This window comes from Pezoporus flaviventris, unplaced genomic scaffold (assembly GCF_033815535.1).
Source record: "Pezoporus flaviventris isolate CSIRO_AGI_PZ_B2104156 unplaced genomic scaffold, CSIRO_AGI_Pfla_v1 ptg000005l, whole genome shotgun sequence".
NCBI lineage: Eukaryota > Metazoa > Chordata > Aves > Psittaciformes > Psittacidae > Pezoporus > Pezoporus flaviventris.
Window position 1 is genome coordinate 6,330,094 of NW_026892553.1, and position 26,483 is coordinate 6,356,576.

A 26,483-nucleotide genomic window follows, 5' to 3' on the forward strand; every position below is an offset into this window, starting at 1 on the left:
AGCAATTAAAGATCCTGTGTGTTTTAAAGGGAAAAACAAGGGGATACAGACAACAAATGAATACACTCATTAGAAAACATGAATTGCAGGGAACTGTAAGGGAACTGAGAGATGAAAGGGAAACCCTTGAGTGGAAAATGTAATAATAAACTGCATATTCCTTTGTTGCTACTGCTGTTGTTTAGCTGTTAAACAAGAAAAGAAGGCTCAGAACCAGCTCTTTGGTAGGGAGCAGAGATTAAACCAAATACTAATGAAGCACAAACTACAAAGTACTAGCTGATAAATCCACCCTCGACTGGAAGAACATGAAGTGACACCTCACTGTGCTCCCTGAACAGCCACAGCACTGTGTTAAATACTGTCCTGCATGAATATTTAAATCAGCAGATTCAGATAAACCCCAATCAGATGAGTCTGACCCATTTTGGAGAAGCTTCCCAATGCTTCCAACATCAGAGAAGGCAGAGGATTGGGAGAAACCTTCACCTCCTGCCTGAGCTTCAAGCTCTGGAGTTGCCAGCTGACCTGACCTGTGCTGCAGGCAAAGCAGCTCCTTTTGTCAGCTCTTCATTAATTGGGGAAGAATTAAAGAGCAGAAGTGTATTTAATGCCAATCAAGAAGGTTTTTTGGGAAGGTAAATCCCATCCAACCAAGTTGCTTCCATTAAAAAGATTATAGCTATTAACACAGCCGAGCGAGGTAATGAGCTTTCAGGTTTAACAGCCCTAAGCATTCCAATTTAAAAGTTCAGTGCTAAGCAGGACCAAATAAATCATTTTGCAGGGATTAAGGATTTATCGACAGCCCCTATGTTTGGAAACATGCAGTTACTTCGTGGTGATGCTTCTGCCTCCTGCCTTTGAGCTTTAAGTCAGGGCCAAACCACAGCAAAGTCTCTGAACTGGGGAGTTTCCTTCGTGCCAGTGGAAACACCTGCACATTCCCAGCACTTCTGCCTGCTGCTGGCCACCTCCTCACCACCCAGCCTGGAGCTGGGTGATTCAGGTATTAACCACGAGAGGGCACGAACACCTAAAGACCATCCCTTCCCACAGCAAACGCACCCACAGCAGCTCCAGAGCCCGGGCTCCAAGGCTCTTTGCAGTTTAACGGGTGTATTAATCAGAGTCACGGACTGGTTTGGGTTGGAAGGGACCTTAAAACTCAGCTGGTTCCAAACCCCCTGCTACGGGCAGGGACACCTTCCACTAGCGCAGCCCTTAAAAAACACCCCACAAGCTTTAGCAATACTCCTACAATGACTTGAAACGGAACCTGCCCCCTCAGAACTGGAGTTTGCTTCCACATGGAAGTTTCAAATCCTCCTCATGAAGATGCTGTCAGACAGCGCTTCCCCACATGTGAATTAAAGCTTTATCAACTGCAGGCAGTGTTAATGCTAATAATCCAATTAAGTGCAAGCAAGGCTCATTTAGATACATGAAGGATTTCACTGCAAAATTAAGAACATTTAAAATTAGCAAGAAGGAAAAACACTCTGAAGCACCTGGGGACTGAGAATCCCCAAGTGTTGGGTGTATTTTTGCCTCCAAGTGCTTATTTTACAGACTGTTATTAAAACAGCCTCCATGGCTTCTCCAGGCACAGACATAAATCGTTTACATGGATTTACCAATCCAAGTGGCATCCAGAAGCATTTTGTACAGCCTTATACACATCAAATCAATCCGTGTCACATCATCCCTCTGCTGTGCAGAGCTGTGCTTAATTGTACAGCTGGACTGGTGCTGCACAGCTCTGAGTTATCACAGCACCAGTGCCCATCTTAGTTGTCCACATGGGGTATGTTTCGTACCTGGGATCTGCCTCTTCCTTGAGGATTCTCTCACCTGACTTTGCCTGCACTCAAAAAAACTCCACTTGGACTCACAACTGAAGTTCTGACTGAAAAGAACTGGATAAAGGAGCATTTTTAGATGATACCATTCATTAGCAGATGGACTGCAAGTTCTTCACTCAAAGCTGTCAGGAAGAAATCTTCACCAGGTACCACACAATGCCCACATGGGTCAGACCTGATTCCTTACAGCAGGCCAGAAGAAAGGTCTCCTTGCTTCTCACAATGCTTTTTAGGTCAGCCTGGAGCCACCTGTACAGAGATTTGACCATGAGTGCTGGATAGAGAGCTTTTCAGGAGGAGGAAAACACTGAAAAGGAATTGGGCTTTAATATGTAAAGAAAAATCTGATTAAAATTAAAAATCAGAGTAATGAAGTGTACAGAAGATACTATGATTTAATACAGCTTCATCAGCACTATGACTTTTGGTGGCTGGTTTTTAAGATGCTGAGCAGTGCTGCACTCAGCCCCTCCAAAACCAGGGAGGTCACCTGGCTTCTGGTCTGGGAGAGAAAGGAACTGGAATCACAGAATTGTTCGAGTTGGAAGGGACCTCAAAGCTCATCCAGTTCCAACACCTGCCATGGGCAGGGACACCTTCCACTAGAGCAGGTCGCTCCAAGCCCCTGTGTCCAACCCGGCCTTGAACACTGCCAGGGATGGGGCAGCCACAGCTTCTCTGGGCACCCTGTGCCAGCGTCTCAGCACCCTCACAGGGAAGAGCTTCTGCCTAAGAGCTCATCTCAGTCTCCCCTCTGTCAAGTTAAAGCCATTCCCCTTGTTCTGTCCTTACACGCCCCTTTCCAAAACCCCTCTCCAGGTTTCCTGTAGCCCCTTAGGCACTGGGAGCTGCTCTAAGGTCTCCCCTTAAGGAGCCTTCTCTTCTCCAGGCTGAACCATCCCAGCTCTCTGGGCTCAAGCACACACTGCTGGGTCATGGGGCGCTTCTTATAAACCAACACCTCCTCCCCCCCACTCCTTCTCCTCAGGGCTGCTCTCAAAACAGTCTCCCCCAGCCTGTAGTTGTGTCTGGGATTGCCCAGATGCATTTTAAGATAAGCTCACTACTCAAGTCTTTAACACTTCCAAGTGTGAAGTTCTGCTTTGAGTTTAATTAACCATCAAACAGAGAAGTCATTTACTTCAAAAAGGCAGGGTGTTTATTTCCATAGGGAATAAAAATAAACTGTAATACAAGTGAAACTTCATGGAACAAATACATTTAGAGGAAAAAGGACACAGTGCTCCCCTAAACATGGTACAACAGGGGTTTTTAAGCAGTGCATGAACTAAAAGGACTTACATAGCCATCGCCCACAATCTTACACAACTGTCCCTCAACAGGGACACCAACAAAACCAGAGACTGACAAACAGCACAAACATTGACAGTTTCCAGCCGAGCAGCACAGAGTTTTGGGAACATTCCTACAAAGATCAGTTTGTGGACAATAAGAAAAATACATGTGTGCTCAGTTACACGTGACTAGATCCAGTGCTACGAGTTATTCCAGTAGTATGCTGCTACATTAAATACAGATGAATATACACAGAAAAATGATAAGATACGCATCAACCATTGTCACCTACCCTCCTCCTGCATTGCCTCTGCAGTTCAGAGGTGCCAAAAGGACATTGAAATCCCTGCCTGAACCAACTACACTGACACAAACCGGCACTGACCTGGCTGCTCCTAGTGCTGAAGATGCTTATGAAGACACGGATTTCAACATCACCTGGTTGAAGACATTCCTCATCCAGTTAGTCAAGTGCTGTGTACGAATCCAAATAAAACTATTACATTCAGAACAGATTCTTCATCCCTGCTCCATCCTCAGGCATGGGAAGTGCCTATAGGTGGTGTAAGGAGTAACATGTTAGGTCCATAGGAAGCACAACACAGCACTCAGAGCAAAGACTAGGGAAGGGAAGGAGGGCAAAGCAGCAGCCACCTTCTGAATTGCCACTCATGAATATCCCTCACTGAGCAGTGCCAAGTGATCCCTTTGGGAGCACAACATCAGGCACTGGAGCTATCCAAAGACCAGTTTTGCACAAGTAAACTGAAACAGCACCTGGCACAAAAGCTCTTTTAAATGCCTCCCCCTGCAGGTGTTACAGCTCCGTTAGATGCCAGGGTGCTCCCTCTCAGTGCTCACCACCTCCAAACCTGACACACCACCAGGCACAGGTCACTTCAGATTTCTAGCTGTAACCCAGCAAAGACTAACTCGAAGTGTACATCTCTTGAAGCTCTGTGCACCTTCACCTCCCAGCAGAACCCTCAACCAGGTACCTAGGATGAGGCCTCCTTCCCTATCCTCACAGGGTAGCAGCACCCACATCGCAGATGGATTCTTCTTCTAAGTACTTAAATGAAAGGCATTCACTAAGAGCAGGAACAGGGGACACAGCCACAAGTGTATTACACCTCCAGGCTTTAACAAACTGCTTTTTCTCTCCTGTGAAAAAGGACCAGCTAACTACAACTCCACAGGCAACCAATCATTCCCTTTTTTCCTCCTGTAAACCAAACAGCACCAATTGGATTTTCCCTACCACAGGCAACAACTGCAGAACAAAAAGCAATTTTAAACCCAGCGTTATGAAGTTCACATTAAGACATTTCAAATGAGAAATGAAGATACACGAGCCCCTCTTCTACTTCCAAGTAGTAGCTTTAACACAGAGTATTGTAGGCATTGCCCATTGCAGTGCTTTACCTATTAGTAGTAAGAGAAATACAAGGTAGAGCATGACACTGTGATGCCATGGGGTATCTTGGTAAAGCAAGAGATGCTCAGGAAAAGGAAGAGTTTTACACAAACAGAGCAAACAGGATCCCTCCTCCTTCCCAGTTCTTGGAATCCAAATGGAAAGCAGCAAATTGCATTGCTCACTCAACAGCTCCACGTAAAAAGCTTTGCGGCTTCACAACACATGGATTCTCCACTAGAACAAACAAGCTACAGGGACTTTTCACCTACACAGTACTTGCTAAGAAGATTCCTATGAAACAGATTTACATTGCCTTTAACACTTTTAGGGAACATACAATAAAGTCAGTTGCCACTGTCAGCAGGACACTTCATGAGGAGTGAACATGGGGTTCTGACAAAGCTCTGGGAAGGAATCCAGCTGAGCAGAGACCTGAGGATGTGCTGCAGCACTTGGAACAGCTTCTCATTTTTGGTCTTGAAACACCCAAGAGTTACTATCAAAACTAAAAAGCTTCCACGTAATTGGTTTGCAAAGAAATAAGCTCATAGAAAGACAGGAAACACTGGAATCTTTTCCAGCTCCATACATTTACAGCACCAGCAGGAATGATTATTAATACATTAAATCCAAGATGTTTAAAAAGACAGACCATTACCCTTTTATTTTGGCTAGGTCTTGTATTTCAAAGTATAAAGTTATCCATTGTTTTGTTACTGAAGTCAAAAGCAGCAAGATTACTAAGAGCTTACTAATACTTTCAGTATACAGAGTAATCTTTCACAGTTCTATGCACCTGTAGTAATCTTGTCATCAAGAAGGATATGCGGAGATGTCAGCATCATGTTTCAGGAATAAGCAAAGATGATTATACTTTCTCCAAGGTAATATATGGTAATTCAGAACTCAAGGCAATGTGTAAACATGTATAGAAACCTCCTGCAAAATGCTTTTCTACGACTAACCAGTGGTGTGTCCAAATCCTTCAGCAGTCAAATTCACTGCAGGCCTGAATCTCTAATTTTCAGTAGAGAACATGTTGCAAGGACTGATGAAATCCAGAATACCTGGTCCTGAAAAGTGCCAGTCTTGGTCTCATTTACCATTTCAGAGCTCTCTATTTGAGAAGCTACGAAGACCATCCACTACTCTTCTAACACCTAGAAACGAAAGACAGGGCTGATGTATGCAAAACAGGCTCCAAACCAAAGTGCTCCAAATGGAGCTTCTACATTACCAAGAGGAAAAGGGAAACTATCTCCCCAGTACCCTCCAGTGGAAATCACAACAGATTCCCAGCCCTGGATAACAGGAACAGCTGGATTAACACTTGGGGTACAATCTCCTCACTTGAGGAGTACATGGATATGGTAAACTTAAAAGGTTGGTAGAGTAACTTGGAGCTTCACACATCTCTTTTTAGGGCAAAGAGACTCAAGAGCAGATGCTCGTCTTGAGATAAAGAAAAGATGCATTCAGAAAAGTGCACCCTTCAAAACAAATACATCCTTGTTGCATGACGCACTATTCTTGATATGCAGCCACACAACAAATTCCAAACATCATTAAAATCCTGAACCAGACCTGCTTGTGCTTTGTTTTTAAATGGCTCATTGCACTGTAGTTCTACCTTGAAAGCAACTACATTCCTTGCTTTAAAACTGACAAACCTGCAAATTAAAAACCAGTTTCTCTTTGCCATTCTAGGCATTGAAAAACTCTGTTTTTAGGTATTGCCATTTTTCCTGGTGTCTTCTGATATACTTAAAAGATCTGTTTCCTTACCCAAAGTGAGACACTCAGGGGAGTTTTGTTTGTTTTTTTTTCCCTTTCTACTTGAACATTGAAGCTCACCTGGTCATTTCACAACATGAGCACATGAGCAATGGCTATTGCATTTTCTGCTGCTATAGTGGAATGTTTCTGCTTTTCACTGCAGACTGGGAGGGTTAACTTAGACAATGTTTATAGTTTCTATATTTCATAAAACCCCTGGTTTTAAGACCTAATGGCAGCATCTAATTGAAACACCAAGATCCAGAAGAAAGCAGGAAAGCATCTTGAGTGAAGCTGCACGAAGAAACTCTGTTAAGGACATCTTTAGAAGATTGCCCAGAACAAGTACTAAGGAACAGCTTTCCCAACCAAATATTTTCCTACGGGATAAGCCCCTCTTTCTCTACCAGACTTATGGATAAATGAAATACAAGTTTCTGTTTTAAATCCCAACTTTGAACTGGTGTCTCCAGCTGAGATTCCTGCAGTTTAAGGAAACCAAGCAGTGCTAACAGCAAGAGTGAGCCCAAGCTGGAGCCACAGCCATGAGCCAAGACATCCACTCTGTGTTTCACTATGAGGACATGTCCCAAGTTAGGTTTTGTCACCAGCTCCACAGAAGTACAAAGTTCATCACCATGAGACAGTACAGACAAAACATCTCTAAGGTTCACATAATTTTAACATCCAAGACAACCTGCACTATGATCACTCAGCACATGATGTGAAATAACCATTTGAAATCCCATTTCAGTAGCAGAACGCCCCTGATCTGTAACTACTGCCTTGTCAATGGACATAAGGAGAGCACATCGACTATGTAGCTTTGAATTACATTACTCTCTTGCCTCAATTTAACCAAGATTATAAAACAAGGGATAATAAAATCCATACAATTTTTTCCCTATCTTTTCTCACTTGTCATCCTCCCTCTGTCACAAAGCCACAGGTTACACAGGCTTTGTGGCTTGCTGCCCTCTCACAGTCAGTAAATGTGGTCTTTACCCTTTGAAAGGTCAGGTTAGAGGGAAGCTACTGTATTCAGGGGATCAGCAAAGATCCTGGAGAAGCCACAGCAGGTAAACAAACTGGTTTAAAAATACTGCCTACAAAGGCAACCAAATACTACACTCTACACTACAGGAATAGAAAGAGAACACTGCATGGGTAGACATTAAAAGGTCTCCATAAAAAGGCACAGGGGGGTTTGGTTTTGTTTAACAAATATGCATAGGAAACAAAAAAATGAATCAGTTCTGCCACAGGGTGAGAGTCCATGCAGATTCATTCACAGCTAAGAAAAGGGGGGAAGTGTTATTTTAAGAGGAACTGACATTTTTATCATTTTAAGATGACCTTGCACCATCACTGAGAGTAACTGGATTGTATCTTTCCTACTCCAGTTGTAAACACCACACAATTCCTAAGCCCCATGTAAATTGGAAAAGACTTCTTTCAGCTTGAAAGACCAAGTACTGGCAGCAGTCATGAACCTTAAACACGTTGTGTTTCCAGTAAGCAATAACGTTTGCACGAACTCGAGGCAGCCTCCTGGGCAGCTCTGTACACATCATCTTCATTTCAGCTGCAAAACGATGGGAACCAAACCAAATGCAGCCTGTGTGCCCTACAGCGAGCACAGCTCCCTGCCAACACACCACTCACACTCAGCTGCCCACGGGTAGAGGATCTGCACCTCCTGGGGGCACAGCCCCCTCAGGCCTCACCACAAGCGTCTGGTTCATTGAAATCAGTTCTGAGAGCTCATCAGTGGTGCTGAGGTTTTCCACCCTTCACTTCAGAGTCCAACACACGAGGGGTGTCACTCAGATCCTGGAGGTCCCGGTGACGAGACAGGTTCTCTTTGTGCTTTTGGTCCACACCTGATGGAACATCTACATTCCCCATCAAGGCACCGTTGCTCAGCACAGGAGGTGGTTCCCCTTCATAACCCTGAGGAGTGTTGAGCATCGGTGTTTTTGAAGTAGTATGTCCTACTTTAGATAAGGAGGAGCCTTCACTGGGCAAAGGACCATCAAGGAAAGGAAGTTTCTACACAGATAAAATGACATGAAAAAAAGAAATTAATGGAAGTTGCTATTCCCAGATGCCAGAGATATACAAAAACCAACTGCCAACAGAACAGTCCTGCGCCAGTGCCTCTTCTTCAGCTCTGTAATCCAGTACTGAAGTACACAAGCATAGATCCTTACATGTTTGTATCCAATCGTTGTTAAATTAACAAAACTAAAGTTTTCAGCACTCGCATTAACCTACCAAAGGACACAGATAGTTCTTCTCGCTGGTATATTTTTAGGTGACTCTCTCACTAATGTATTTTTAGGGCTTTTTTGGTTGGTTTGTGGTTTATTTGGGTGTTTTTTTAATACACATAGAAAGGATATTGTGGACAGAGCCTTTTAGAGTAAAGAAAAGCTACACTTCTCCTTGCAGGCTGTTGTAGAGGACTGTGGAGGGTTGACCCTGGCTGGGTTCCATGCACCCATCAAGCTGTTCTTATCACTCCCCTTCTCAGCAAGATGACGTGGGGATAAAGTAAGATAGAAAAACCCTTGTGAGTCAAGATAAAGGCAGTGTGATGAAGGACAAGCAGAGGTTGTGCATGGAAGCAAAGGAAAACACAAGATTTATACTCTGCTTCCCAGGGAGCAAGGCTCATTATGTGCAGTCGTGGCTCCAGAGGACAAACACCAAAATAACAAGTGCCCCTCTTCTTCCTTCCCCTCAGCAAAACTGCAGGGCTTAAACTGACCAGATTATTTTTTGGTTTTCTTTTCCGACTTGCACTGCCAAGTAGAGATCTGCATTTTCAGACAGACAAATACAGCCCCCTGGAGAACCTCATCAGAGCTGACCACATCGTGAAGCATGTGGTTGTTTACTGTTCTGGGTTGAAGGAAAGACATTGGTTATTCCAGTCACAAGATCTCTGCCCTCCAATACCACCGAACACACATAGTAAATGAGCAAGATTCCCCACCCTGCTTTAGCAAAACACTTCAAATCTGAGGAAGCCACTTTCAGAGGCTAATTCAGCCCACACCATCCAGTTATGCTTTGGCTATTGCATGAAAGCCAACTTAAGTAACTCCACTGTTTAACACCTTTGTCTTGTGACTCAGAAGGCAGGAAAGAAAAACGAGGGGATGAGTTGCAAAACAAGAACATTTTTGTATATTCATATTATTTATGTGGGGAAAACCAGGCCCATTCTTTTCTTCTCTCCTTAAAGTCTGATGTGAGTAGAGTTGAAATCCAGATGTTCTTTTTAAAGCTACTTCATTTAGAGAATTAGAACATCAGGAACCCACAACAGAACCTGACCTACCACAGCTTCTACCTAGCAGATGAGAATTTAGTGTAAATCAGACCTATTGACTGCAGCAATGGCATTTAACCCCTCATTTTGCCCAGCTCTGCCCAGCTTGTTGAAGCCATTGTTCAGTGATAATGTTCAGCCCCAGGTATATTTGCCAAAACCACTGAGTGATTTAGAGTGTTATTAAGATTCAAGACTCACATTTTCCAGTTCAGATGCATTGTCCTCCAGTTTCATCTTCTGGCTCATGCAGTTTAGCAGATAATCCAGCACACACTGCTTTGGATGCATTCCTTTGTCAAAGCGGTTATACATCCCACACCAAAACCTCAAGGACAGGGCAAGGGAAGGGAATCAAAGGGTTATTTGTACACTACTGGCCAACAAACAAACTAGATGCTGTTTAGGAAACAAATTTTCAACCAATTAAGATTAGTAACATTCTAAAAACCTGCCACAGCCTTGGATTAGAAAACTCAGCATCAGTGGGTAAATACTTATAGTTTAAAAATACTTTTAAGGATTTAAGTATTATGGGGTTATGATCCACATGTGCTGGCAGCAGGTATTAGCATTAAGATGAAAACACGCTTTTCCCAATAGCAGACTTACTGGAGGCTTGGGAGCTCAGCCTCAAGCCCTCAATTTGCTCTGCTGTTATTAAAGCCCTTTGCCTGCCAGTAACCACACACAGCACTTAAAAACACATTTACATCCCTTCCTCCCTCAGCAGGCACCAGGAGTGAGGCAAAAACAAAGCACCACTAACCACTCCAGCTATAACACCCTGGGCAAGCAGAGAGACATGGCAATAAGAAATCCCTTACCTGACTCTGTGAGCCTGGGAGTGATGAGCACTGAAACTCCTGCTTAAAGGCCTTCCTTAATATATACATATATACAAAAAGTGAGGAAAGGAGGAACTTTGTTTAACAACTGCCAACCCCTATCATGTAGATGTGGCAGAGCAAGCAGCCAGGGGGTGTGTGGGGTTTATCTACATCTGAAGTTCTTTTCCTTGTCTTTCCTCACCCTCTTTCTCAACACCAAAGTCTTATTTTAATTTACATTACCTGCACTTATTTAGCAGTTACCTGTGCACTATTACTCCCAGTTTATGGATGAGGAATGGACGGAAAAGGTAGAACAAACCATGTTCATCAGTGAATTTATAAAACCTGAACTGCCAATCTACATTAGAATGAAATAAATGCCCCTCTTCCCTCCTTAAACAAGGAACTTACTGGAAACTGAAAGGTAGTGTGTTAGGTTGAAGCTCTTTGTAAGCTGTAAATCCTTTGTACAAGGGATTTCTCAATTCCTGCTTCTTCTGTAAGAGGAAAGGCCACAGAGAATGGGTCTTCTCAAAGATTCTGTCAATTACAAATAACAGCTTATCAATAAAAGAAAGAATGAAGTTAAAGGGATAAATAGCTCTGGCTGAGCTGAGCAGAATCACATTAAGGGAATTAAGAATTATTTTTGCACAGTATCTGATTCATTTCATAAGCACAAGATATATCACTGAGGAATATATAACCATTTAAAATGGACTCGATCCAGTCAAAAGGGGTATTTGCAAGTTAATACTTTGGCCCAAATTAAAACATCTATCTTCAGGAATATAATTCATCTATAAATTGTTTTCACACTCCAGAACAGAAGCATCCTTCAAGACAAGGTTACCCTTAACCAATCCATAATTACATTAAAAGCACGAACACACAAACCTGCCCTTTTCCTGACTTTTAAAGAGACTTCTAGACTGTTGGCTTTCTAAACCGCCAATCTGCCAACTCACTTCAGATCCTCACGCTCCTTATGGCAGTTCCCAAGGAAGTTGCCAAACTGGCAGGAGTAGACATGGTCATGGATTTCAAGAAGGAAACGTTCACTGAACTCAAAAGAGCACGGGAACTGCTGCATGAGCTGCCACACACATTCAATGAACTGGGTGAAGACAGGGGAGACTTCTTTGGGGTCACCATCCAAATGGCCACATCTAGAGAGATGCAAATAAACCAGGGTTTAATCCTGTATCACCCAACAAAAAACAATTCCCTCACCATTGAGCCACTGGGAAATTTTCTTCACTACTAGAATAAGAAACTATTCTGCAGAGACAGAAAAGAACCCCCATGTGGTTTTTCTTACAGCAAGTGCACATTCAAGAGTGCTACCCTCTTTACTTGTGTCCCAAAGACAACTCTTAGGAGTGATGAGATTTGTCCCTTTCTCTAAAGTCAAATTAGCCACGGAAGAGTCCATGTAACATTGCTGCAAGCATCACAAGAATTATTTGTGAACCGGGAATCCCCGGGCCTATGCCATGATGTCTGCATATGATGTGGTAAATATAACATCAAGTTAATAGCCCTACTAGATGCAGGCAATTACAGGAATCTGCTTAAGGGATGGCAAGTCGAATGGATTTTTAGTACTATACTGGGCTCAAGTTTATGCCTTGAACTTGGTAAAAGTTCAAGTCCTGAACAAATATGAGCTGAGATTTTCTTCCAGGAGGTGACTGCAGAAGAATCAACATGTCTTGCCAGAACATCAGCACTCCTCACGTAATGCGAGTGTGATTTTACAGGTAGGAAACCACTCAGAACTCAAACAATTTGTTCAAGACTGTTTGATTTTGTAAAGTAATAATAATAAAAAAGCACTGATGAAATAACCCCAGCAGATACTGGCTTTATGTCACCAACTCCAGTATTTTCCGTATCTTTTCTCCTCTGTCCTGTATTTTCATCAGCATTTTTCATGAACCTGAAAACACAGGATTAGTTTCCCTGTCAAGCCTTCACCAAGTCACTGCACCCATACTGTGCTGCTCTTACCTGTGTGAGAACTTGTGGCCCATTGCAATCCATTCCTTCTCTATCAGGACCTTCAGTTTCAAAACAGAGATGAGAAAAAGAGCATTACTTTGTTTAGAAAAAGCAAAAGGAAGACTTTGATACTAACATCTACAGAGCTTACAACCATGTTGACCCTCCTGGCATGAGAGACCGGTGAAAACAGTAACAGTGGTTTATAGATTAGAGTTATCCAGTTACCAGCACTATATCACTATTGAAATCACAAGTTATTTCAAGAAAGTCCAGTACTATTTTGAGGGAGTTTCTATGTTGTTATAATAATATACAAACACACTGAGCTAAAAGAATTAATAGCTTAATAATAATTTGCGTTAATATGTTAACATAATCACCATGTACTATCAACACAGAGTATTGTGATATTCAGCAAAATAAATCAACTGGAATACAACATATCTTTAACACACAAATAGGAGTGTAAGAAATACAGTTGTGTACTGCGCAGCTCTGGATGAAATGAGAATATAGTTCTTTCTATTTTAAACAGAATGCCTGTGCTATGTGTAAGAAGACAAGGAAGCACTATTTTCCTTAAACACATGTCTCATAAGGAAACACATGCCTGATACTGAACCCATTATTACTTTCCTTGCAGGGTCAGATTTAAAGATCAATTCCTGATACCATCATCCAGAGACTTAAAGAACAAAAAAGCAGAAATTCCTAACAGAGGTCTTTGAAGTCATATTGCATTTCAAATTTTCCCATTCCTTACACTTCTGTTGTATTTATTGAGGAATAAGCACTCTCCTGGGATTTGTGCATATAAACCATTTGCTCAGAGGACAGACAAGCATTTGTTTGTTTTAGTTACTGCTCCTTCTCCTAAGCAAAAGCACGTTTCTTAGTTCATACTGAATTGGCCAGAGTGCAGCCAAAGCCCAGGCAGATGTTTCACATTATGTCATTTTAACTGTTAAAAGACTGCAGTATAATCCAGACCCAAAACAATAATTAGTAATGAAAGCATGGAATGCAAGGAAACAATCTCAGCAGTGCAACTCACAGGCAGAAGGCAGAACTTGCACTGCTCTGATTTCAGGGTTTCTTTTAAGGAACTCTGCTGAGAAAGAGCAGCAGCCTTTCAGGTATTTAACAAGAGAGGAATGGAAGGATAATGTCACATATTGCTTTGTATATACAGTGCCAGCTTCAAATAAGAAGCCTACAGTAGAAGCAAATGGTCAAATTGATGTATAATGGCTTTTAAAGAGGTCTTCAACAATGCACAGATTTTACCTGATACACAGGTTATGTGCTGCCCTGTGCACAAGAATGAGCTCAGCCAACTTTAAATCTCAGGAGATAAGAGGCCATTTACTCAGTCTTAAATGACAAGCTGCTTCACCACTTTTTTGTGGATTGCTGCCAGAGTTGCATCCTTTGCTCACTTATCCCTTGCTGAAATCTCATTAGTGGCTCTGCCATGGACATTCAAGGAAAAAAAGACTTGGGAACTGTAGATCAAGTGTGTTTTGTCCCCATGCTGTTCAGAGCAATTAAAGCTTGTTTATAGAAATCAAAGCTGCTTTTATATAGGTCACCTACTGTTTGTTCCAGGAAATGGCCCAAAACATTCAATTATGGCTTGTTTACAAACCCAGGAAGCACTTTTTGGTTTTGAAATTCCAATGTTTGTGTTCTTACCATGAAGCCTTTAAAAGTCCTGTAGAAGGGATCCAAGAGGAGGCTGGCCAGGGAGCAGACCTGCGCTGTGCGGTCCCACCCGTCGGAGCAGTGCACCAGCACACTGGCTTTCTCATCCTTCACAGCCTGTCAAGGGACACCACACACAAAAGTTGAGCAGCTTTCTCAGTGTGTTACTGTAGTTAAATATGCTGTCCCTTCAGCTGCATTTACCTGGCTGGCCTGAGACCCAAGAGGAAAATTTGTCATTTCCCATCCAACCATGGAAAAGCACCAGTTCTGGGCACATCACCATCAACCCACAGGAAACCCCAACCAGAACACAATGCCATGGTGTGCCTTGAAGGCAACATAGGCTGTCAAGAAACAAAGAGCCTCTGATCTCAAAATGCTCAGTTTTCTGAAAGGCCAAGAAATTTCAGTTCCCTCCTCTAAGGAAAAAATTTGTTGGGTAAGTAAAGAATAACTGGCTACATGGGGACAAGAGACTTCGAGAAAAATTTAAGTGCTTATCCCAACTTCCTCCCATATGGATCACCTTGTGTTGGTGATAGAATAGAAACACTAAATAGCTTTTTGCTGGATACACAGGAAAACTTAAAGAGAGAAAAGACAACACGTACAGAAGTTCCCTACTCTCGCCACGTGCTGCCTGCATGCCCTCTACTGTCACTGAAGAGCCACATGCCTTGGTGACTTTTCTCCTTCTGCCTGACTTGCTCTGAAGAAATGAGGACTCTGTTGAATAATTAAAATTATCAGTGCCCACACTGCACAGCACCAGGAGAAAATAACCTGCTCTAAACAATCCCTCATTTAAAGCAGTTCAGAGCAGTTCAGTAACTAATGAGCACAAGGTTACAAGTTGTTTGCACTGGTAATTCCATGTTAGAGACATTTAGAAAGGTCACTTAGTCGCATTGTGACTTTGTTTCAAAGGAGTTCTAATAAAGCCTAGACAACTGCAACAAGCAGTAGCAATGCAGTGCATAGGACATGGCATTTAGTTTAGGCACAGGAAGTGGCTAGGAGAGAGCCAGCTGGGTGATCTGCTGATGCCCTCCAACTGCAGGCCTGGTTTTGAGAACTGAAGCCAACCCGACTAGAAATGTGTTCCCACCTTCTCTCCAGAGAGATCTTCCAGCCTTGGAGCAGTCCCTAACAGGCAAATACATACTTAATTCACCTCAGGTCGGAGTACAGTTTTACCTTGGCAAGAAAGACACCTGCATCCATCACAGCCTTAATGTGCCGTAACCAACCAGAGTTCTCCAGGCCAGTGAGGAAATCGCTCATGGAGGGGGACTTCATCTCACACACTGATAACACAAACAAAGGAATTAGCAGACATTCCATTAACAACATCTTTTTCTTTTTCCCACCTCCTCATTATCTCTTCACAGCACCAGAACTTGGGAGATCCCAAAAGCTCACGTTTCCACACTGTCAGCAATATCCTATCTGAAGGACACAGAAACCACTGGCTCCATACTTTAATACACAAACCAGCAATTTTTAGCTATGAGAGAACCTGAGGATCTGAAAATATCCTCCTTCTCCTCTTTTTAAATGGCAGCTCATTATTTTTTCAGCTGAGGTTTTTTCCAACAAAAAAAAAGTGCCTTTTCTTCACTGTAAGTCACCTTCACACACCCATCTAACCACCACTAACATGCAGTGACCAAAGACCTGAAGAACAGAGAGTTCTGATTTAGAGAGAGAAATAACAGGTTAAACCTTGAAGGCAAATCAGATGCTATATTGAAACCCAGCAAAGAAAATACTTCTGGTAATGCAGCTTAATAGCCTGTAAGCACCAGTAAGGTTTTTATCACTGTCTGAGAAGAATACAGGAGTAAACAAGTATTTATTCTGCTCTTATTCCACCACAAATAAATCTGCCAAAACAGGCAATTGAGGACTTGTACTTGTCATCAGGACAATCTCTCGGTTGTGTGAATAGCCTCATTTTTCTCCAAGGTCACCGTGGGTCCTGCAGTGCCACCTGGCAATTGGTAGCATCAATTATTCAACTACTGTGAGGCAAGATGACCATTATGCTGCTCACTAAAATATTACACTTGTACTCTGAATGACAGCACTTGTATTAGAACTAATCACAGGGACCAAACAGAATGATTTGCAGCATCCCCTCTGCACAAGGACAGTACAGTGCTGGAAAGCAGCAAGCAGAGCAGACTGGTGTGATCCAAGCTGTGCTTTCACCTTTGATGGAACCTCTCCAAAACTACATTACTGAGAATACAGGCCTAATTCACTTCTTGATCTGCATCAGCTCAGGTCAGCATTTCTTCTGTGCTGCTTTACATTTTTCCCCCTCTAAGTTCAGAGTCTCACAGAGCAGCTTAATTATCTGAGCAACTCTGCATTTTAATATCTATTTTAATGTACTAAAACATGCCTTTAATCATTAAGATGTATTGAAGACAAGTTCAGTTAAAGGAATCGGAAACAAATCAAACAGAACTACGTATGTAGGGGATTCAAGTCTTTGGAAGATCATGCCAAAATTTCAAATCAGAAATACTGTTTAACACTGAACTGCTCCAAACTTTCCAAATGACCAGAAAGTCATTTCTTCAACAATCTATGTCCGTTTTCTTTCGATAACTCACAAAATAACAATACAATGGAGTATTTCTCCAGCCTTTTAATTTGGCACATATAAGAAATTCACATTCTCGGGACCAGGGGTAAGGAAGAGTGGCCAGTCGTATGGCCTGCACGCACCTTCCAGCAGTTTCTGCAAGCTGCTCCTCATCACATGGATGTTTTCTATGCCGATAAATTTAAAGCGAATGTTATCATAGTTATCTTCGTTCTCATAGCCCTTCCCTGCAGCTCGGTTGGCCATGGCATTTAACTGTCACAGGCAAGGGAACAGGAGAAAAGAGAAAACTACAGCAAACAATATGCACAAATAAACAAGTCTGTTTTGCAAGTCCTTCTTTCTAGATCTCCCAGAAAATACACTGAACAAAGTCATTCCTCAGTTGCACTTCCCACCTCCCAGACACTGAAACAACTGTTTCACTAAAACCATGCCACTGTCTCCAGTCCATCGTTCATATGTAGAGACTCAGTAAGGCCCAGGACAGGATTTTTTAGGGTGGCCAGCATGAAAACCATGCTCAGTTTCACAATAGTGCCGTCATCAAAACAGGCAGAGAGACATTGTGTCTGCCTTAAGTGCGAGGCTATGCAGAAGATTCAGACAAAAGCATATGAAAGTCAAACTAGGAAAGCCATTTGTATGAGTAACATACATACATGGTGGTACAGAAATAGTAAGAGAATTCCAAAGCTTTTCACAGACATACATGCACAGATGAAATAAAGCCACCTGAGGGAAACATAGAAATATTCAAGTTGAGCAGAAAGAATATAGCAACCAACTGGAACTGCAGAAAAGCAGCAGAAATGAAGCCAGCTACTCTAACAGTCACCCAAGCCAGTCTAAGAGCTACCAGGAAATCTTTAGTGGGGACCAAAAAAACCCAAAGGAGCACCTCAACCCCCCCACGTATTTATTTTTGAAGGAGTGAATTGAATCCAGAGAGAAGGAAGGGTCAGATACGGTATAAACATCTCCAGAACAACTAAACAACCATTGTGGTTCAGTTCTACCACACAAGACACGCTGTGTTAGAAGGAAAAATACGACCAATTATAATTCTTCCCTTCTTCAAATACTTTAGAACATAACTGCCATCAATGACAGGTGTCAGTAGAACATCTATGATACTGGAAGATGTCTGAACCAAAACATCATGCAGTTACTGCTATAAATAATCATATAATCACAGAATAGGTTCTCTCTAGGAAATGTCAGACTACAAAAAGCCAAAATACATTTCAGACCATCAGGTGAAACATTCTCCATCTTCCCGGGAAGACCTTTTCCCTTCTTGCCCATGCCATAGTTTAACTAAATCTACATTTTCTATAAGATAACTGCAATGTCTGAACAGTGAAGCAGGTTCTCAGAAAGCTCAATTTTAAAATAATCAGAACACTTTTAAATCTTTGTATTTAAATAATTGTGTACTATGAATATCCTCCTGTTCTAATTTGCCTCCCAGTCAGTATGCTTACAGGAATCATTTGAGTTGGTTTCCGAATTCAGTCCCTCAAGAAAGTTCACTACAGATTTAATCCTTCTTCAATATCCTCTTGCATAGACACCTCAGCAAAGAAGTTCTAGCCTCAGATAGTGGCTATGGATCAGAAAAGCTGAATTGTATTGAACTCCAAGCTGCACATCATGAGAACACAACTGTTTCTACAAAAGCAGAAAAAAAAGGAGGAATTGCTTTTCTCCATTGTTATCAAACTCTAGGCAGCCCCACTCCTTCCCAGGTCTACTGACAAAAGCACTTCACCCTGGTGGATCTGAATCCTAAAGGCTTCTCTCCAACTCAGTGTATTAAGGACCAGCTCTCCGCAGGAAAATGCTTCACTGTCTCAGCTGTTCAAAGCTGCCAGCTGCTTCACACAACTCTCACCTCAGCCCAGAATACGCCAACATTCCTAACAGCACTTAATGTTGCTGGCTTATTATGCACAAGCATCCATCACATTAAGGCACTGAACCAGGAGCCTGATTCTGAATTCCTGATTCAGGACTGCCACAATTTAACTTAATGCAGTGTAAGAGTTATGAAAGAATGAACTGGAAACAGAATTACTACTTCAGTCACAAGCTTTAGAAGTAGCCACAAACCCCATGAAGATACCTTTGGCCTTGTGTCTACAACATACATGAAGGGGCTCCCAGGGTTGGCTTCTCTGATGGCCTGCAGCATCTGTTCATCCTCCAGACAGCGTGCGCTGAACCCAGACAGGGGCTGGCTACAGCGGCAGATGGCAGCCTGCAACAAACAACACCTCACCTTTGCCTGCTTCCACATGGTCCCTACTGCACTGTCCCAAAGAATACAGCTTGTTGGGTTTAAGTGTCCCTTTCTCTTTCACTAAAAACCTCCTACTTCCACAGACATGCAGAAATATTACTGGAACATTTCTCCAAGTTACAAGTTTTGGAATACTTAAGAAAGTATTGAGCTCCGCTGCAACCTCAGGGCTGTGCTCTCAAACCCACTATGCTCTGCATTATGATCAGTACCCCAAATGTTAGCACTTCTCATGTTTTCTACTTGGTTTCTATTGTCCAAACCATTAATTTCCACAACTTTGCTTATCAGTTGTTACTGTGCCATGCTCAGCACCGCACTGAGTATCCTTTAGGGAAATTCCAACAGCTGCCAGCACAACTCTACACAGTTGCCCAGGTCAAGTCATGCTTACTCAGGAAAGCAATCATTTGACTGTGACAGCATTTTCCTAACATGTGCACCTAAAACATGCTGAGACAGCAAACTTAAAAATGCACATTCTGGTCTTCAGTAGAACCCTTCACTTATTCTGAGCTGGTGGGATTTATTTCAGGGTGGTTCCTCCTCTTCAACTCTAAGAGGATCCAGCTGAGTTAATATGTATCTTGCTAAAACATTACTCAATATAGCAAAGAGTAGATTAAAAACCTACATAATAAGGCATTGCTGGAAGCTGATTAAAAAAAAATCCAGACAGGAAGCTTAGAAAGTCTGTGCTTTTTGCACAGCTCTGGATGTGTCCCAAGTGTTTGCCTTTAACCAGCTTATTCTGTGACTCAGAACAAGCCAGTATTAAAGGTGATAAGCACAGTTCTCAAATTGAAGTTAATATGCTCTAATGTGCCTCAGTTTTTCCTTTAACTAAAAGGGGATGGACAAGAAGGGGAACCCTCACTCCCCAACAAAGACAGCAGACAGTGAACAACTAACATTGTTTTCTTTGTACAAGTAAGAAAGCACCGGAATCCGCCCTCTGCTTCTGAACCGTGAGCTCCCAATCACCACTGCCTTACTAGCAGCTCGAGGGACCACTATTTCTGGAGGATACGTGTTGCAAACCTAAGTGAGAAGAAAGAAAATCCAGGTATTACTGCTTAGAATTCAAAATGCATGAAAAATTTATCTTTAGCATCTGATCTAGCATCTATGAACAACAGGATTAGATTGCTTCCTGTAGTGTATCTAACACTAAAGTTTCAAGCCATTAAGATGTATTTTAAAAAGTAGCACAGGAATAGGTGCAAAATAAAGCAGTGTGTTGCATCTGAACTTTAAAAAACAGACTGCACTGTGCACAACATATATTAAAAAGAAGTTCTTTACATCCATTAATCTTATGAAAAGTTCCTGATTTGCCATAAAAAACTATATTAAGAACAACTATGTTTAAAAAGTTCCTTCTTATTCAACTTGAAATGAGCTTCCAGTATCCTCACAGACCAGCTTTGTCCTTTTTCCTTGAAAAAGTACAATCTTTGACAGATAGGCTGTTCTCCAAGTCTGGCTTTACTTTAGGCTTGACAACATTAAGTTGGAAACCCTGAGGAAATTCTAAAGCACTGGCACTTGAGAGTTACATACTAGCAAGTAAAGCTTCAGAGTGATTAATACTTTAGATGCTCACATTCAGATGCCCTAATCAGCTAATGGAAAAAGCACTTCTCACCTTTTATCTCAATTCAGGCATCCAAAAATAGAGTCATTTCAAATTACCAGTCAATTATGACAGCACAGGCTTGTATTTCTTCAACCCAAGCCACAAAAGCAAAGGAAGCTTGTGGGGGAAGGGAACAGAGAGCAGGAGGAAGTGATTCAGGACTTAATATACTGGTATCTTCCTCAGAGCTGTTTGTGCTTTAGACATAAAGCTCTGACAGTACACAACATCAGAAGAAATAAAAAGGGAAATAAAATGAAGCATGAGTTTGAGTAAGCTTGCTGAAAAATGCTTTTGTTTTATGTGGTTTAGGTCCAATCTGGCTTTACAGGGGAGAAAGAAGAAAGCAACAACAGCAGCAGCCAGTTAGGACTGAAATGCATGACTGCCCTGATTTAGTAGATCTGACCAACCAAGAAAAAACAGATTTCTGCTACTGTTCTTCCCTTCCCACTCTGCCTCATTCCCCACCAAGCCAAAATGCTGCCACTTATTTCTCTTCTACACATCTGCCATCAGCCTGGTGGGACAGGGCTTGGAAATGCCAAAAGCAGCAAAGGGTACTTCAAGTTTTTGTAACAGATGGCTTGACATTCCTCTAGAAAAACAAGTATCTGGTACTTTGCCAGGGGGATCAAAGCAAGCCAAGGTGACTCTGCAGGTCTATTCTATTCTTCCATAGAATCCTTATCCTCAACTTCACATCAAGACGATGCTGCTTCAATCAGAGCCAACTGAGCTCATTCCTCCCCCTTGAGAGATCACTTATGCAGCACCAGGACTGCTGCAGGTCCTTAATAACAAAGAAGAGATATTGCATTAAATGACTGCTGTGGGCAAAAATTACCTCATAGTCTTTATTAACATCTGTTAGTTCCCAGTAGTCGTTTGGAATTCCCATACGCTGGTAATCTACTTTTAAACCAATCAGCTTCCATCCAATCTCCCGGCTCTCTTTAGACACTTTAGGATTATAGGAGAAAGCATAAAGTTCTTCAGGTTTTGCTGGGAAGAAGAAAGAAAAAAATTAATTGGTTAGAAGTTTTCTTTCTTTACTTCGTGTACTTCACTACTCCAAGTAAACTTAGACTGACTCTCACTCCTTAAAATAAAACAACTGAGCACTACATAGAAGAGCAGGGAAATTTTAAGCATGCAAACCTCACATTTACAGGTTTTCATTCAGGATAGTACCAACAATTCATATTGAAATCCTCAGGAATTTCCAATACTCAGTTCCCACATATAGGGAGAAAACTAAAACATTTTGTTAGAATTAAGTGAAACCTCAAAGTAGTAATTTTTCCTGATCACATTATTTCCTACTGAAGTCACTGCAACAGGCATGTTAGATGAGATTTATATCATAAGGATTAATCCATAAATGAAGACATATCTTAGAAGATGTATTTTCTGTGCAGAGTTCATAAACCAGCTCTTGCACACCTAGAAGTTCATCGCTCAACAGTGAGCTCAGAGCCACATGGAAAACTTAACAGAAGGCTTGAATATTCCTGTCGCCCAACAAAAGCTTCAGGCTGTGCCTGACAAGTACTAATTTCTTCTTCCCTCCATCTCCACCACCCCAATTCCTTCCCTCTCTTCATAAAATGCAAATCCAACCAACAACTCATTCAGCTGATTCCCATGGCAGCAAGTGCTCCAGAGTGAAACCTGTCAGAGTCTAATAAAGTACCCAGGTTACCAGACAGGTAACCCATAGCTGTCAATCATACAAGTGCAAATCAAATCATTATATTCTCTGACAAAAAGCCATGCAGCAAGCATACATACAGGAGTTTCAAAGCAACAAAAGAGAACTTAAAATCTAGGAAAAAAAAAGAAAAACCTACAGCACTCTACACAAACAGCCATAAGACAAAGGAAACTGCTGGAAGCCTCAGCACCAACAGCTCCTATGCCTCAAGATGCTACATTAAGCCTCTGATTTTCAAAACTGAAAGAACACTGACAGCTTTTAAACATCATCAGAAACTTGCCAGATGTCAGACCTAGGAAAACTCCAAAGCTCAGAGCACAAGGGACATGCTGGGAACAGACCCAAGCCTAAACACCATCAAAAAACCCCTGAACTTCGCAAAAAGCACTCCTACTACAGCATTTCTATTGAAGTCCTGTGTGACAGCAGCATGAAGCAGACTGGCAATATCAATTCCCTTCCCTTAAGCCTAGTGACATCATTACAAAATGCAATTACAAATGGCATTTTGTAATGATGTCAAATCCTTATAATGCCAAACTCCAAACAGTGGCTCACAGAAGGAGCACCCCAAAACCAGAAGCTGCCACAGACAGAAGCCAGGTATGAAACTCAGCGGAATGCTGTCCTGTAAGAGCAAAGAGCCTGAAGATTCATCCATGATGGACGAAAAAGCTGAAGCCAGAAGAGACCACAGGCTTTTGAGGATGTTTTGCTTACACTCTGAGTCCAAGTGACACCAGTCAGGGAGAAGCAGAGGATTTCACAACTGAACGACAAACACTGAAGAGTAGCCTAATGAGGTAGTTGGGAAACAAATGAAAGATGCCAACTTTTAAAGTTTTATTTGTGGGGTTCCAGAATTCTGTGAGCATCCAGATCAACTGGAAAGGGCAGAACTACACTCATCCAACAGCCAAGTCACAGAAATGAGTGACAGAAATGGGCACTGCCTCATTCCCACTGCCACAACAGATGTGCATTTCATGCAGAAGTGAGCACCCTGGAGTCCACATAGCAGCACTCTACTTACTGAGCCAACCCTCACTGATCATCTCTGGTGGTGGGAACAGATTCTGACTCCACATCCTCCCCTTTCTGTACTGACACCACAAACCCAAAGGTCTGGCAGGCAAAACTCTCTCTATGGCTTCCAGCTTGAAGCACTTCAACGATTAGCAAGGCCTAAATACCTGGTTGTGAGAGTTTAAGCAATGAGGTATAAACTTCGTGACAGTCACGTTCCTGCCCAATAACAAAGTGAGCCACGTGGAAGTTCTTGCAGTGAATGAGGAGTGGATATCCAGCTGTGGTCAGAGGCAGCTTTTCTACAGTTGCAATATGGTGGTGCAGAATCTGAAAAACAGGAAATGAACAGTGGTTTTCAGAAGGCACTTATAAGGTCATAAGCAGTACAAGCAGTTATGGAGGTCTTCAAATACCATCAGTTGTTTAAGCTTGCTGCATCTAACTAGCAGCAAAAAGTTAGTTTGAGATATTTTTCAAACAAACATAACACCCTGACTCTGCAAACAAAGGCTGGTAACTAAGAGCAAGACTGAAAAAGTACAGATGTATATAAATAACCTTGAGACTGACATGCAGCTCAGTTTACATGGTTCACTTTTTGCCTTCCCTCCACCCTCATATGCAATATATTTTGTCATTCCCATTTTAATATAGAATTAATTTAAAAATGGTAATTTCAGTCCTAATTTTGCACTTCTAAAAGCTGTACATTCAAGTTTGGCAACTTGAGCTTGAGACAGGAAACTAGACAAGTTTTTTGTGTTCCTGGAATTAGCACTAATTCAGTAAGTGACCTATATCAAGTCCCATTACTGTTCTAGCTTCAATACCAGCTTTTTCTATTAAGCATTTGGTATCAAAATACTACAAAAAGACCACTACAATATTGGAATTCACAAACCTGCTTGTTTTGGATACGAGATATAAAGTAATTTTTATACATACTCCTGAACAGACTCCAGGTATCACAACATACCCATGTTTCTTTCCTGACATCAGTAGAGGCATCTACATAGATAAGGTGGGTGGCTGTCAGATATAACGTCCCATTTGCTGCCTTTCTATTTGTGTAGCGATCTAGTAATTTCACATTTTCAACCTGCAACACAGAAAGAGTATGAAAAACTGAGTTTAACTGAGGAAATATCTGTTGAACCACAATCATTTAACTCCTAATACACAAAATGGGAAGTAAGACAAAAAAATACAGGAATTCAAGTCACCTACAACAGTAATTCAGCTTTATACTATAAATTCAATCTATTTCTCCAGCAATTAAAGCCAAAAAGGTTAAGCAAAGAGCCCAGGCTTAGCACCAGTGTGAGCAACAGGATTACTGGATGTGTAGACAAGACAATCACAGTTTATTACTGTGCAAGGCTGCAGAAATAGTAAGTCAAACAGCTGTGAAAGACTGTCCATGTTCAGTATAATCACAGTATTCCTCCAAAAGAAACAGCCCCCTCCACTCTCACTTCCTACTCCTCAGTCCCTATAAACAAGTATTAGTAGCTACTTCTCCCAACACACTTCTTAGGCATGCATGTGCATTTCATAAACCACACTAAACTAATTAATAGAACCAGTTTCTACGAGCATCGATGCAAACATAATAAAACGTGAGGTTTTAAGTATTGTACATTATTTGACTGATTTTTTTTTTCCAGGCCTATTTGCTTCTTAAGGCACACAGATGGCAATTTTTTATTCATCATGAATAAAACTTATGGAAAACAAAAACCCCAAAACATATATACAAAACATATGTACGAAAAGAGATAAACTGGAAGAGCAGAGGTCTGGGCTGTGTGTCCTCCTGGTACATCCCGTTTTCCAGCACACATAACTACATCTACCATTGCCCTTTTTCAGGCCACTAGAGACAAGCAGGTCCAGCAAAGCCCCTTAGGCAACATGGGTAAAGAGCATCCCCAAATTAGTATCCTAGCAAATAAAACAACAGAAAATAGAGCAAACAGCATCTTTAAAAACCAATAACAATTAAAGAAATCAACTGTGGGCAGGCAGCTGTGTAAAGTAAATACAATTCTTCTAGCTGCCACAAACACAGCATTCCCAGAGCTCCTGTTTCACTTTATTCAACTGAAAAAGCACATTTTGATTCACTTCTTCACACTGAAGAGGTCTCTGCACTTTAATATAAACGAAGTTTACATGAATCGAACCTAAAACACCTTTTGATCAGCATCCTTACTAAGTCCTGCTTTTCCGTCAAGGCAATACAGTAAGAATTACCTATATATCAAGTAGTTTTAAACCTTACAGACTTATCCATGACCAGCTTGAAATATGCAAGTGATGCTCACGGACAGCTATGCCTTGAAGGAAAGCAGAGACACGGCGTTGATTAAAAATACGACTTTGAAACAAAAATAGCCTCTAAAAACTCAGGGCCCTGCCCAAAGCCCTCTCGAGGCCCACCGGTCCCCGAGGGGCTCCACCTCAGACGCCCCACACCCGGCCCTTCTGGCGGCCCCCAAGCACCGGGGCTGATACCGTGAGGGCCAGCAGCTGAACCCCCGAGTCGACCCGGCCCGCCTTACCTTCGGCGTGGTGATGTGCTCCATGACGGCACCACCGCCCGCCTGCCCCTACTTTACCTCAGCGCGCCCGCGCGGCCCGCCCGCCGCGCCGCCATTTGCACGGGCCAGCGCCCGGCCCGCCCCGTCCCATCCCAAATCTCGCGAGAGCAGCGCGGGGCGGTGCCGCTGCCGCCCACCATAGCGAAGGCCGGGCTGGTTATGGAGGACCTGTGACTCCTTTAGTCTCGTGAGTGTCTTCTGTCGACTCTGCTTTTGTGGGGAGCTTATCATGGACCAACACCCCAGGTCCTCCTCCTCAGGGCTCGCAATTCAGTCTTCCCCAGCCTGTCTTTGAGCCTGGCATTGCCCCAGCCCATGTGAAGGAC

General features: G+C 42.3%; 1 protein-coding gene and 1 long non-coding RNA gene across 5 annotated transcripts in view; both read right to left on the reverse strand.

Moving 5' to 3' along the window:
• On the reverse strand, nucleotides 1–26,246 carry MTMR8 (myotubularin related protein 8). 4 transcript variants are annotated; one of them, XM_061445843.1, is made up of 14 exons: nucleotides 26,119–26,246; nucleotides 24,531–24,653; nucleotides 23,719–23,881; nucleotides 21,653–21,810; nucleotides 20,079–20,207; nucleotides 18,990–19,124; nucleotides 16,984–17,116; nucleotides 15,442–15,551; nucleotides 14,233–14,358; nucleotides 12,544–12,593; nucleotides 11,499–11,699; nucleotides 10,942–11,070; nucleotides 9,899–10,025; nucleotides 1–2,114 (listed from the first exon to the last, which is right to left on the reverse strand). In XM_061445843.1, the coding sequence occupies exons 1-14, from the start codon at nucleotides 26,140–26,142 to the stop codon at nucleotides 2,100–2,102; spliced, it is 1,623 nt and encodes a 540-aa protein (XP_061301827.1). In that variant the 5' UTR covers nucleotides 26,143–26,246; the 3' UTR covers nucleotides 1–2,099. The 4 variants fall into 4 exon arrangements, with proteins under 4 accessions (XP_061301827.1, XP_061301825.1, XP_061301826.1 ...); XM_061445841.1 differs by lacking the exon at nucleotides 1–2,114 and adding an exon at nucleotides 5,990–8,409; XM_061445842.1 differs by lacking the exon at nucleotides 1–2,114 and adding an exon at nucleotides 8,267–9,495.
• Nucleotides 1–26,483, reverse strand: part of LOC133265390 (uncharacterized) — a 396,645-nt gene continuing 370,162 nt past the window's right edge. The window contains exon 2 of the long non-coding RNA XR_009741947.1: nucleotides 1–1,160. This is a non-coding gene — a long non-coding RNA (uncharacterized LOC133265390). The remainder of the gene's footprint in view (nucleotides 1,161–26,483) is intronic.

Excerpts from the sequence above, each read along its gene's own strand:
- MTMR8 (XM_061445841.1), bottom strand. The coding sequence starts at position 26,142 with ATGGAGCACATCACCACGCCGAAG. Across the intron at positions 23,882-24,530 it reads ATGTCAGGAAAGAAACATGG|ATTCTGCACCACCATATTGC; the intron begins GTATGTTGTGAT and ends CCTGTTTTTCAG. Across the intron at positions 17,117-18,989 it reads TTGTAGACACAAGGCCAAAG|TTAAATGCCATGGCCAACCG; the intron begins GTATCTTCATGG and ends TGCCTGTGACAG.